The sequence below is a fragment of the Micrasema longulum genome, unplaced genomic scaffold (assembly GCF_059751315.1).
Source record: "Micrasema longulum isolate JH-2025_06_02 unplaced genomic scaffold, ASM5975131v1 h1tg000044l, whole genome shotgun sequence".
In the NCBI taxonomy this organism is placed as follows: Eukaryota; Metazoa; Arthropoda; class Insecta; order Trichoptera; family Brachycentridae; genus Micrasema; species Micrasema longulum.
The window spans coordinates 323,252-338,139 of NW_028277251.1; the positions used below are offsets into that span (position 1 = coordinate 323,252).

At 32.4% G+C, this 14,888-nt stretch overlaps 1 protein-coding gene across 1 annotated transcript in view; it reads right to left on the minus strand.

The window, feature by feature from the left end:
* The window catches only part of Cyt-b5 (Cytochrome b5), a 28,553-nt gene that overhangs the window by 3,621 nt on the left and 10,044 nt on the right, over positions 1–14,888 (minus strand). The window contains exons 2-3 of the mRNA XM_088227708.1: positions 13,108–13,196; positions 9,022–9,129 (exon numbers count right to left, since the gene is read on the minus strand). Of these exons, the coding sequence (XP_088083834.1) occupies positions 9,022–9,129; positions 13,108–13,196 (197 nt within the window). The remainder of the gene's footprint in view (positions 1–9,021; positions 9,130–13,107; positions 13,197–14,888) is intronic.

Below are 14,888 nucleotides of genomic sequence, written 5' to 3' on the forward strand. Positions count from 1 at the left end.
CTGCTTCACTAGGCTTTCTAGTATTCTTCTTAGTACAGGCACGGTAAACAGACTAATACCCGTATGCAGAGACAAACCTTAAGGTGAGGAAGGTTCATCCTATTGTCTTCACCTGCAGGTTATTCTCTGCATTTGAAATTAGAATGTACTTTCCTCACCTTAAGTTTTGTCTCTGCATACGGGTATTAGTTGGTTAACATTTGTTGGTACATATCGTCAGGTTTCTGACACAAATTGGTGACTAAAAATTTTCACTGGCAGACAGATAATCTTAATTTAAATAGTAAATAAAAATATGTCGTATTTTATCAACACAATAAAGAATGCTTTGTAATATTCTTGCTCGTGGTATTATTTAAATTGTTGATTTGGGATGAGCTTTTAACTTTGAAAGTTGTTAGTTACCAACTTGTGCCAGAAACCTGAAGATGTATGAGGTCATTAGAAGCAAACTCAGAAATCTCCATTGAAGGAGTTACCGAGATATTTGCAACAAAACTTTGAAAAAAGAATTGTGAGATTTGTAATTATGCTTCACCAACTCAATGGAGAATGCTAAGATTGCGGTGTCAAGTAGTATAATTGAAATCTGTTTTTGCAAGATTTAGAGACGGTTTTGAATTACGCTATTATTTAGGTAGGAGGTTTTTACGTATAGTTTATTTTGGCATCAATAACTAATTTTCTGTTTCTGATGGAGATTTCTAAGTTTGCTTATATTACCCTCATATATGTTAAATTCAAGTCAACAATTAAACAACCGTTAAGTTTTTATAGGGATAGGTTGCTTTGACAACATTTTAGAAGAGGGGTTATTGAAGTCTGGGCATGAAGGTTTGGCTCTTTAACTTCACAAAAATCAACAGATTGAAGAAATGAGGATGTTCAAACGAAGGCAGAATGGTGAATGTTACAGCGTGTAAAGTGGCCTATGACAGGCCATAAGCCTTGTAAATGCCCAGACTTCTATATTCCCTTCTCTAAAATGTTCTCCATTTTTGTTGTAATATGTTAATCTTAATAACTACCCAGGGGGTTAAATCCAGTCGATGTCGACAAAAATTAAGGCAAACTCAAAATATTGTTGGGTTGCTTTAATTTACCTTTTATTACGCAACCTATTTAGACAAAAACGAAACAATTATTAAACTTTGACTTTTTTTATTGGATCTAAAACTGCAAAGGCAGTTTTTGTTTTTCATTCCTGATGCGTGGTTCGCACAAGGACAGGACAATGGACCGAGACATTTGCCCTAGAGATAGACACGCAGGCCATCTCCGCAGGACAACGGCTCACCTCCGTCACCGTGTAATAAAAATGAACTGCTTTGAACGACGTCATATGAATAAACCAATGATACGAGGGTTGTGAAAGATTTCCGGTTTACGGTAATCCAACGAACCAATCGGCAGAACTAGGCAAGAAGAAGCGAAAGAGAACTTGAGACGTCACACGCGGAGTAATTTCAGAAATACAAAACCATAAAAAATAATGCTTTAAATTTTAATAGTCTATTTAACTTCTGAATTTCCTCATTGCAAATTTTACATTGTTTTACTGTTTTATGCTATACTGATCTGATTTCTTTATTTTTTTCTTTACAAGAGAATATCCTATATTTGAGTAGGAGAAATGACTTGCTGGTTTAGTTAATACGTGAGGCTATCGAGCTTAGGTCATGGGCCAGGAAGCCGAGTGTTACGCTCTGGCATAAAGTACCTGATCTGCACCGTGCGAAGGAACTGATAAAAGGGTACTCGCAAAGTTTTGCTTTTGACCTAATAAAGCTCAGCCGAAATCGAGCGAGGGTTATCACTAGAGCCCGCCCAGGGCACTGCAGATTGAACAAACACCGCGCTAGAATGAACCTTTCCCAAACTTCTAGATGTAGGTTCTGCAGTGCAGATGAGGAAACACCTAAACTCATAAGATGTGAATGTGATGCTTTGCATCATAAAAGGAGCCTCATCCTCGGGGGACCACTGGTAAAACCTGAGGATGTTAAAGAGCTCGCTTCCTACATGATATACTTTACGGATCTGGGCTTGGAAGGGGAGATTTGGCAAAATGTAAACTCTCGCCTTCCACACAATAGCCGGGCTCTTTATAGACCTGGGCTCGTCATAATAGATTTTCACGGGTCGCAGTGACGTCAGGAGCTTGCATATCACTGACCCCCACCACTAAGAAGCTATTGAAAATCTATTACAAAAAAGAAAACGCAAAATGTTTTTTTAGCTATGTCTTTTTAGGCTTAGCAGGGCAGTATAGTGATATTGGTGCAATTCTCACTTGCATGAAAACTTTATTTTCTATTCTAATAAATACGGTATGCATTTAAGTGTTACGTGTCGCCGATAACAAAGTTGATTATTTCGCAAGAATTCATGAGAACGCATATTTTCATACGAAAGAAAATTGTAAATAGCTGCCTGTTATCTTTGATTTGATTGTTTTGCGTGCTTCTTAGAGTTGGTTCAACTTTGCGAGACGTTTACCGTACTGCGAGATGGCTGATAATGTTTAAAATGGGTCCACGAGAGAGAACTTATCTCGTTCGGCTAACCCCAAGGCAAACAATCCACACATTACAAAAGAATAATTGAATGAAGTTATGCAGAAAGCAGCCAGGCCGCTTTCATACAACAAACTGTAATAATCACCCTCTGAAATGTGTCGATCACAAAAACAGCATTTCTCAATTTGCAGAAAACACTCACAGCACTAGAAAAATCTTACAAAATCATCGAAACCGGTCAAATACATAATTAGATTCTTGTTTGTAATATAAAAAAACTAATGTATTAATTGTTTATCATTTGTCAAAGTCAAAAACACTCCAACTGTTGTGTAGATTTGATTGTATTCTATTTATTTTAGATAGTTGTACAAATAAAATTTGAACATCTAGTTATACCTGAACTAATAAGCAATATATATACACAGTAAAATCTCCTTTTTACGTTTTTCAAGGGAGCATGAACAAAGTGTAAAACTGAGGAAAACGATAAAGTGAGGAAATGAAAAATGTATGGAAAAAAATGAGAATTACATAAAAATAAAATTGATTTGCTACACTATAGTGTACACATACTTCCAGAAAAATTATGAAAACGGTGATAAGTTCAAATTGTCAATATTTTTTTTACCTATTTTCAATGATTTCACTAAAAACATTTTTATATTTTTTCAAACAACATTATGTAATCTGTTTTTTTATTTGATTTAAAAACCGCGTGTTAATATTATTTTATGTGTAAATATAAAGAAACGAAAATAGAATTTTGAATTGGCATAAAATAACATGAAATAATTTTACCCTACATGCTGGGAAATTTTATTTATACGGTATCACATTTTATTCTATGGCATCACTAAAAACAACTGTCAGCTTTTTTCTCTAAAGCTGATAATAAAACACATATGATTTATTATCAGCTTTAGAGCTAGTGTTCATCAACAGAGAGGTCCTCTCTCTCTGTAGCAGTAAATTTAGATCTTAATAACTGCCCGAGGAATTAAATCTAACCCGTCTACGCGGTCGGCTGAGGACAGGGAGATATGGAGACTTAAGGAGGAAACCTAAATTCACCATTGGACAAGAGACGGCTGATGATGATGACCTGTCGTTGGCTGGTTTTAGTGGCCACTTTACATACTGTGTAACATAAGGTCATGAGCCCTGTAAATGCCTAGACTACCATATGCCCATCTCAAAAGAGTTTTCCCTCTCTGTTGTGACAAATTTAGATCTAAATAACTCCCTAGGGAGGAAATTCAGCCAGTCTGCAAACATTTGGACATACTTAAAACACTCAGTGAAATAATTCAGCCGGATGAATCTCACCCACATCAAAAAAGGTTTCAGCTCCTTTACTTCACAAAAGTCAACAGACGGAAGAGTCGAGGAAATGTGGATGTTTAAACATAGGCACGAGGTAAAGTGGCCGCTTAAACCAGCCAATGACAGATCTTAAGACTTGCAAATGGCTAGTCTTCCATATTCCCTTCTCAAAAATGTTTTCCCTCTCTGTTGCGATAAATATATAACTAAATAAAGCGATATGTTATGTAATAAAAAATGTAACGAATATAAACGAAAAAAAATGTAAATAAGTTAAATAAATAGATAAATCATGTTTTTTTTGTTATTACATTTTAGTACTGAGCCTGACTTAAGTGAATTCTGCATGCGTGGTAAAATATTAGCACTAAATATCAATGACAAAATACTGACTGACAAATGTCCTGTAATAATAATAATTTAAGGGGAATTAAATAAATAATATACAGATGACTGTTAATGAGATACTTTAATACTAAACCGAGCGGCGTTAAATTATGTTTGCGAAAAATTAACTTAACTAGCGATAATTATGAATGACTAAAAATTAATCAAGTTAATCTAAGCTAGCAACTAAAATTCCGAGTGTCCGGATAAAATAATAAATTGGGCGAAAAAAAGCCTGAATTTATGGGCGAAAAAGATACTACGGGAGTGACTATTTATAACCTATTTGAGTTAATAGATGAAGTGCTTAAAAAAATACCGTTTTGGGATGTGTTAGGTTAGATTAAGTTAGATTAGGTTAGGTTAGGTTCTTAATGTGAGTCTTTGGTTCATTGATATATGAAACACCTCGATTAGGATATAACGCAGCACTCTTGGAATAAAATATATGCCAGATGTTGAATATAATGTAAGCTACAAAATTGTTACTTGAATAGTAGCATGGATGATTGGCCTCGAGTGGGGAGACTACACTTACGGAGAAATGGAGTCAATGTAAAAAATCTCATGACTACAAAAACGTAGAAATAACATTGACTCCATATTTATGTTTAATTTACTGAATGGCATAATTGATGTACCATCGTTACTGGAACAGGTGGCATTCAATGTTCCAATCCGCCGGTTGCGAAATAAAAATGCGCTGTTCCTCGATCAACACAGCACAAACTATGGCTTGCATGCACCAATTTCCCAATCGTGTCGTATTGTAAACTCGAGATAAGATCTGGACTTTTTTAGTGTAACTTTGACTGAAAAAAATCACTAAGATAGACCAAATCTTGTCTTGAGCTAGCTATAATTTTATTTAGTTGTATTTTATTTTATACTAATAAAATGTATTTATAATAAGAAATTGTATTTACCATCGTTAGAATGGACTGCATAAGTCCGTCAAATAAATAAATATATATAAATTTGTTCCCTCAACAATTATTATACTGATCGTTCTGAATAACTCGTAAATCAAATTCGTATTTTCAAGACGCCGTTTTCAAGATTTGTTTTCGCCCTCAGTCTTTTGCCCACTTAGTATTTCAGTTTGCCATAATCACTATTTTTAACACCCTTAGTTTGAATTTATATTCGATCATTTAAATACTACCCATAATTTAATACTCGACTTACAAAATATTCTAGAAGCTTCAACAGGTGAGTCTTATCATATTTTCTGTGTATTATTATAAACCAGTGCTCGAGATAATGTTGGACCCATACCACTACCACACTACAACATCGAAACACGATACGCATACAACAATTAATATTGCTATTTCTATGATAAGCATAAATACAATACAATATGAGGTATGATAAAAAAAATACATTGAATATTTTCAATTTCAAATATAAATATGTAATTGTAAGAGTCTATTATTTTTCCTAGATTGGTAACCACATTTACAATTGATCTGTCAATTTGCGGCCATTTTGGATGAATTTGGTTTTGACAGACAAACTAGTAAGACACATGAGGGAATTGGAAGCAAAGATAGCAAACTCCCGTTTTGGTGTTTTCGAGAAAAATAACAAAAACTGCTACACTAATGCCAAAGAGAGTTAGAAATGTTATTTTCACTGAACTTAAACTTAAAGATACTAATAAATTAGCTTTAATAGAAACACGAATTCAAAATACCTTCTTAATATTTGTATGGGACGGCCATTTTGAACATTTAAATCTCAAGCCTGTCATCGGTCGAATAAAATGACTGATGGATATTGCTATGTTTGCTTCCAAACACTATTTTCAAACCATCAGAAGTATGATTTTAAACTGCATTTGCAACTCAACTCGTGATTTTTAGAAAAATAAAGTTGATAAACTACAGAATGACATCATAACCAAAAAAAATTTTTTTTTGGAGGTTGCCATCTTTGCTTCCAATGCGTACATTATCTATTTATTTGACAATTGTAGTCTGCATCACTTTATAGGTTGTTTAACCAATTACGTAATGCAGACTGTAAATATAAGTTAGAAATCAATGAATAGAAAGCAGATAGCTGCTAAACTGCCGATATGTACAGAAAAATAGATCGATATTATCCGCAGAAGCCGTAATCAAAAAGCGAATCGCCCTATTAACGGGTGAATTCTGACTTGCTTTCGTACGGCTTCTGGGTGTGTAAAACAGTGCACGAGATCTAAAACGATCTTCACCTTTGTTGTAATATCGAGCCATAATCGGCAGAACAACATAACGAGATTTTTGGCAAATTGTGTTTTTTTTACAGAAAAGTGTTCCTTATTGTCCCCTGCACAAGAGTTAAAAACACAACTCTATTAAATTCACCTGCCACATTTAAGGATATTAATTTTTATTTATTAAAAGAAAACAACAGCTATTATAACAAAAAAAAGTACAATTTTTACAAATAAACCAAAAATTATAGGCCAATTATAGTTTTCTATGTAACTTCGCATCATTCCACTCTTAAAAAAAAAAAATATGTTGACATATTATTTTTAAGCTAAGCAAAACAATGTAACCGACGACAATGTGGGCGGTTACGCTAGCTCGCTCAACTGTCAAATAATAGGCAAAACAGCGTTACCGCCATTATCTTAAAAGCGGAAGGATTTTACACAATTTGGCTGTCATTTCAGTATTGGCATAAACCAACCATTATAAATCCCAGTTACCGAATTATAAAAAAAATATATATGTAACAAAAATTTCTAAAAACCTTCTCCCGCACAATTCACTATTTGTCGCTTACGATGTTCTGCCGATTATGGCTCGATATTTTAGTATGTTTTTATCATTGACTCAAGGTGGTCAAATTGTGTATATATTTTATAAATTTATATTTGTATAAGGCGTAACTCAGGATATTAGAATCGAATAAAGGAGAGATTGAAATATTTCAAATTAATTTGAAAAAATATGTTATTGATAAATTTTCATAAAAAAATTGTAATGTTATTAAAAGTTTATATTAGTTCTTAAGATGTTATGAACTAACTTAATAAAGCATAAATAAATAAATAATTTATGTTAAAAGCGATCACTTAAAAAACCTTAAATATGAGGTTGATTCTCAAAGCTCCATTATTATCTTGGTACAATTGTAAATAGCATTATTCTAAATTTTAATTTAGGTATAGTTAAATGTTCCAATACATAATACATATTATGAAATATTTTTTAATCCTATAGAATTGATAATAATGAAAAAATAATAAGAGATCAGAATCTGCACAGATAACAATAAGTCATTAATTTAAAAGATATTAATGACACAAGCTAATTACCTACATTATAATTAAGTTTATATATTATAATAGCAATGTTTTTTGTATTTTTTTTGGCACGTAAGCATGAGTGTCTTTTTGCGTGTAAATGTGTGCATAAAACCTCTTTGGATGTGTGTACAAAAGCGAAAGAGTGTGTGAAAGCGAAAGCGAGAGCAAATTAAGATGTGTATAAAAACCTTTATGTTTATAATAGAAAAATTATTAATTACAGTCCTTAAAATATAGCTCGATTAGAATGACAGTTGTCAGCAAAAGTGACGACATAACTTTGTAGTGACGTCTAAGGAGTGATTTATATTGGCACACGAAAAATCATTTGTAACTGGCATGTTAATTTTTTTTTTTAATACAATGCTTGACATATAAATCAACATAATTGTATAAAATCAGCTTTAAAACCTAATTATTAACGACGTTCTTACAAGGTTACATCATTTAGCAAAAACGTTAGAGATGGGACAAATTGATCAATGTAAATTGATCGAATAAAAATATAATTCATTTGATGTTGTTCATGAAAAAAGTATAAATATTTTATTTTTGCGTTTTTATATCAATTTTCTGAAACAGAGTTTCATGTTTGCATGAAAAAACTGATAAAATCGATTTGATCGGTAAATGATCAGTGATCAGTAATTTCCCATCACTATTGCATTAGTTTGGCAGCTGTCATTTTAATTAAGCTAAATTTTAAGGTATATAGAGTAAATGCCTTTTAAAAAAAAAAATCAATAGCATGTAATCGTCGATCAATTAATACACATAGACCTTCTTTGGCCTCCAAACTTTTAAGTTGCGATTTCTCAAAATGGCATTTTTTGGGTTAGTGACTTTTGCCTGAATGGCGACGATATGTACCTATGTGTAACTTATATATATGTATTCAGTAGCGCTCAAATTATCCTAATCAATTGGGACCGGACCCATTCGGATAATCAAAAATTTGGATAGTTGGATTTTCTCTGAAAAAAGGGTCTATTTTAATTCATTACTACTGTTGAAAATGAAAAATGAGCTTTTAATTAATTAAATGAAAAAGGAACACTTTTACATATTGAGCGTAGTTACGAGTGCTGTATATTCTTCATTGCTTGCTGAGCATCTCTGTTAGAGTAAGCTGTTTGACTGCCATCATCCGTTTTCGGGCAGCCAAGTTGTTATTTTGCAAATCGCAGTACGTTTCAAGAAATTCTACTTTATACTTTTTGGGATTTAATTGATTTAAAAAGAAAATTATACATGTATGAATTAAGACGTAATATTTTTTTTTGGTACATGAATTAAATGAAACACGTGTATAAAATAGAGAGCGTATACGCATATGTGTATAAGGGAGGAACATTAGAGATTCTCTGACTATGTGCAAATTCCGATCGCAGAATGTAGGCGGGGTATGGAGAAGGGTTAGCCGTGTCATGGTATTGGGAGGATGATGGAAGGATGCGACGGAGTTATGAAACTTTGCACCTGTTAGTGCTGCGCGAGGAATCGTCAGACCAGTCCATCTTGGCCTCCTTGGTGTCCTTGCGTTCCGACTCGATCAGCTCTCCCACCTTGTATTTCTTCATCAGTGATCTGCAAAGAAGTGAGTAATGAGTCATTATTCAATCAATTCCATAAGGCCTTTTCTCTTCATAGTACAGTGTAGATTTTTAGTTTATTTTTGTTTCAACGGAAGACGTATAAAATTTTAAAAATTGTTTTCAGGCATTGCCTAGTAGGTGAAATGGTTCAGCCGGATGAATCACCCACATGACAAAGGTTTCAGCTCTTTTACTTCACTAAAGTCAACAGATGGAAGAGTTGAGGTAATGTGGATGTTTAAACAAACGTAGAATGTCACCAGCCAATGACAGGCCAGTAAATTACTAGACTTCCATATTCCCTTCTCTAAAACGTCTTCCCACTCTGTTGCAACAAATTTATATTTAAAAGTGAAACTTAAGCAAATAATTTTATTGCTAATTTTATCACAATTCCTGTATATACGATTTTAATTCCTTAGCGGTATAAATGAGGACAATTTTAAAGAAAATCTACTAATTTCAAAGGTCACCTTATACAGAAATCAAGAATGTTATTCATAAATACCGTGAACAAGGTCACGTTCAACGTTCAAAATACCAATTTGTATAAGTGCACATGAACCTATATGCTTACATAGTTTAGCCCAGTGTTTTACAGTTTGTATTTTACTAAAAAAAAGAAAAATAGATGCGAGGATAGGTGCGAAGGTTTTCACGATCACTGTTTATTTATTTATTTTATCAACATAAACGGCAAATCTGCCTTTTACAAAAATTTATAATACTAACATATTTGGCTTAGTATTATTTTTTTTTAAAAAAACATAAATTTCCTAATACCCAAGATTTATAAAAAAAATTAAACCTAAAAATTAAACAAGATTTGTATTTAAAAAATTAGCCTAAAAATTATACAGCATATTCAGTAGACAATTTAAATAATTCAAGAATAAATGTAAAAACCAAAATTAAATAATAAAACATTCTACAGTAATACAACAAGAAAATCATAAGTACTGTTTCATACAGCTGGGCAAAGTGAACAAAAAACTGTGTATATTATGAAATGCATGAATAAATATATATGATTACCATTCACTATCTTTGAAAAAGTTCAAAAGGTTTGTTCTATAGGAACAATACCCTACACTAAATATATCAGATACATGGGAACAACTATTGCCGAGTTCATGAAGTCTGTTTAATACGGCATTACAAGTATACACTGTCTGTGAATTGTTGCTACAAAACTGTTATCAATATGTTTCTTTTTGGGGTGATACCGTGTGTGTTGGATTTGATCTAACGTTTCGGCTACCATTTGCAGGACCCATCTTCAGGTTAAACTGTGTTTTTTAGAAAAAAACATTTATTTATTTATTAGTGTAAACATGGCACAAATGCCTTTTATAAACATAAACATAAATACATTTAACATAACAGTGTTCTATTACAAAATTACGAAATAATATAATAACAATATATCTATACATACTCATATTACACAGTTGTTTTATAAATGTTCTATATAATAACTTTGGGATTTTAATACTTTATATACTTAGGTAGAAAAATAATTAAAAAATAAAAAAAGAAAGATAATGCGGTATATACGAAATAGCAAAAATCATAAATCATTGATTTGTTGGTATTGTTGCAATGTATATTGAATGCCCTAGGAATAATACTAACTGTCTCCTGATAAAAGCTAAGGGGTTCTAAACCGTTTTAAAAATAAAATATAAAAAGAAACAAAATAATATACCCCTTTGAAAAATTAAATATAAAAATAAAAAAAAAAATTAAATAAAAAAAAAACAAATATCTAGTCATATGTTTAGGAATATTTCTCTTCTCTTCTTCTTCTTGACGTGTATTTATTTATACATTTATTTTTCTCTTTTTACAAATGAACATAAATACTTAAACAGCAGTCAATATCCTAAACTATTTCTTTAATGGCAAGTTTAAACTTCATTTGGCTAATGTGAAAAATGTCAATACAACTGATCTGGTTCCCTAGACTGTGTGATATTGGAATAGGTGAATTAAAAGCATAATTAGTAACAGCAATATCTATAAGAAATGGGACATTATGTCTAGCAGTCCTAACAGGTATTCGGAATTGAATCATATTTAGCAAGTCAGGAAAGTCCAGCATGCCATTTATTATCTTAAAAGAGAAACATTAAATCACTCAGTTTCCGTCTTCTGGATTAACTTTCCAAATCAAGTGTATTCATTTAGAAGTCATAGTTTAAGGATTCAATGTCAAGTCAGGAGAGTCCGAGTTTGTGTACTAGTAATTTGTACCATGTCAAAGTCGGCAGTAGTAATTAAACTCAACATGGCTCCCAGCACTACATACTACAAAAACTAATACAAATGTGCCTACAGCCGACTGCCACACGGTAAAAATTACAAATACATAAACACACACTTTTCTCTACAAACCACACAGTTTACCCCGAAGATGGCTCCTGCAATGGTAGCCGAAACGTCGGAACAAAACCAACACACACGGTATTACCCAAAAAAGAAACATAGATGCGAGGAGTTTTGAAATTGCTTGTTTAGTTACTCTCAATGATCGTGCCAATTCTTCTTGACTTTGACACGAGTCTTTGTCAAGAAATGCCTCCAATTCTGCATCTTTGAAAATCTTCTCTCTTCCATGGGTCATTGATGTGAAAATCATTTCTTCATATTGAAGCAGAAAATTAAAACCTCTAGCAAATGACGAGAACTTTGCTTGTAAACTGTCATTTTCAATTGAGATCTGAACGACTAATGTGAAACATCGTTTGCTAAGAAAAGTAGCATGGATGATTGGCCTCGAGAGGGGAGACTACACTTACGGAGAAATGGAGTCAATGTTAAAAATCTCAAGTCTACAAAAACGTAGAAATAATATTGACTCCATATATATGTTTAAGTTGCTGAATGGCTTAATTGATGTACCATCGTTACTGGAACAAGTGGCATTCAATGTTCCAATCCGCCGGTTGCGAAATAATAATGAGCTGTTCCTCGATCAACACAGCACAAACTGTGGCTTGCATGCACCAATGTCCCGATTGTGTCATACTGTAAACTCGAGACAAGATCTGGACTTTTTTGGTGAAAGTCTTCATAGTTTTAAAAATTCACTAAGATAGACCAGATCTTGTCTTGAGGTAGTAATTTTTAATTTTTTTGTCCTAGCTTTAATTTTATTTAGTTGTATTTTATTTTATTAGTGCCTGTATCTATTATAAGAAATTGTATTTACCATCGTTAGAATGGACTGTATAAGTCCGTCAAATAAATAAATAATGTTTCTATGAGGTTATGATGACAGATGCCCAAGTTTATTGCGTGACGTGTATGATCCATTTATTTCGACCACTACTTGCCGCTAAAGCCATCTACAGGAAAAGGGCGGAAGCAAAGTTGTACACCTAATATAATATTATGTGTAAGATATGCGGCGAGAAAGGGGTGACCTGATAGAGACATACAAGATACTCAACATCACTGTAGCTATCCAAATTTGGAATCCATGTTCGAGCTAAAACAGGATGCTCGTCTTTAAGGCCACAGTCTCAGGCTGGAGAAAACGAGATTCAATCGAAATCCACGGAAGCATTTCCTGAGCAATAGGGTTGTTGATGGTTGGAATTAGCTGCCACAAGAGCTGATCTCAATGTGTAGTCTTAATGGGTTCAAAAATGGACTAGATTTGTTTGGGAAAAGTTAAAGTGCGCCAACAAGTAACTTTCGTTTAACTAGATTTAAGCATATCAGCTTTAAGCTGCTAGCTTAAAATTAATATAATAATAATAACATGAAAAATTAAATGAATAACTGTATTTATGAAAGAAATTGCATTCACATTTTCTCATCACACACGACGGTGTCACGTCTGATCACGACAAAAGTCCATTGGAGAATGAAGGCAATTACCCACGAATTGAATTGCCATCATTTCCGCGCTTCTTACCTGTCAATTTCAGCTTTCCAACGAGAAACACGTACAAAGGATTACCTTGCATCAGAGCTGTGGCCGACATCTTCGAACGATTCACTTCCATCCTTCCCCGCCTGGTCTAACAGCACCTCTTCACCGCCAGGATGCTGCGAAAATATAATTATGTTAGCAAACTTATAAATAAAATCTCAAAAAGATTGACCAACAATGCTTCGAGTGTATCTAAAAATTACTAGAGCCCTTACAGGGCACTGCAGATTGAATAAACACTTCGCTATCATCAACAATGTTTTGAGTATGTTAAAATTTTTGTAAACAGGCTGGATCCTCCCTAGGGAGTTATTTAAATCTAAATTTGTTGCAACAGAGAGGGAAAACATTTTGAGAAGGGAATATGGAAGGCCATGCATTTAGAGGACTTATGACCTATCATTGGCTGGTTTAAATGGCTACTTTACACACCTTTACCGACAGATGGAAGAGTTAAGAATTTTGTTTTTTTTTTAATATAAATTTTTGAGATACTTTGCTGTACAATTGAATCAACGCTGGAAATACTATTTACTTTAAGTGATATTTTGCAAACTTTACAGGAGAGCCATTTAAAAAATTTTAAAAATATATATATATACCTCCATTCAGAACATCGTCTATAGACGTGGTAAATCATATTTTAATGTGTATTCGCCTACTTATTGAAAATATTTTACAAGTCCCGTGTCGTTTAATGTAATTAGTTTTGTCATTACTAAAAGTGCAATGTCGCTTAATGTAAATAGCATTTCCAGCGTCAAAATGCTTTAATGTTTACCATTTATTTTTGCTTAGTTTGATAGAATAAAAATACTTAAGTTAGTTATTTATTTTTATATTAACGGTTCAAGGAACCTTTTACAATAAAGTTTTACAGAAATAATCACAGCAGTGAACAATTCATTATGTAATATATAATATGTAATATAACTATATAATTCAACTGAATAATTAAAACTAAACAAATTAAGAAAAATATTATTTTTTTAAACTACAAAAAAGTAAAAAAGAAACATAAAATATCCAAGATGACAAATAAAAGAGAACAATTAAAGTGAGAAAATATTATGCTCTAAATATAAATATGACAAAGTAAAATTAAGAATAATTTAACATAAACATAAAGTGGCTGGTATTTAACTAGGTAATAATGAAAAAGAAAAATAATGCTACAATAATACATTAAAAATAATACGTTTTTTGGATCAATATGAAAGCTTTAAATAGTCTTAACAACACCGTTATTTTATCAGTTTAAATTTGGCAATAAATCCACAAATGTATAATTTATATATAAAGAAATAAACAAAAATACGTATACAAGAAAACAAAATTCATTCCTTTTCTAAAAAATAACGAGTGAGATTACATTTTATTGTATTAACAGAGTTAGTATTGAAAATATCAAATATTTTTTCGAACTTATTTCCATACCTATGTATTCTGGATATAGGTGAATGCATTTCGAAGTTGGTACGAGAATTGTTACGTTGTTATACGCATTATATGATGAGGAATTTCACACAGAGAACTGTATTCGTCATCCGCCTGGATACAGAGTAGCAAAAAAAATTTAAAATAGAAAATACAAAAAACTTTTTTTACTCACAGGATTCAGGTTTGAAAGGGTTAAAACGTATATTTTTTCTCACGGTCACATATTTCAAGGTTGACAAATTTCGTAAAATGATCCCGCGTCATGACGTGACGCGTAAGTTTTGCTTAATAACCAATCCAGCTAGAATAATGTTCCTTTTGATCAATTTCTCTGTTGAGCAAAAATTCATAAAATAGGGAAACATCAG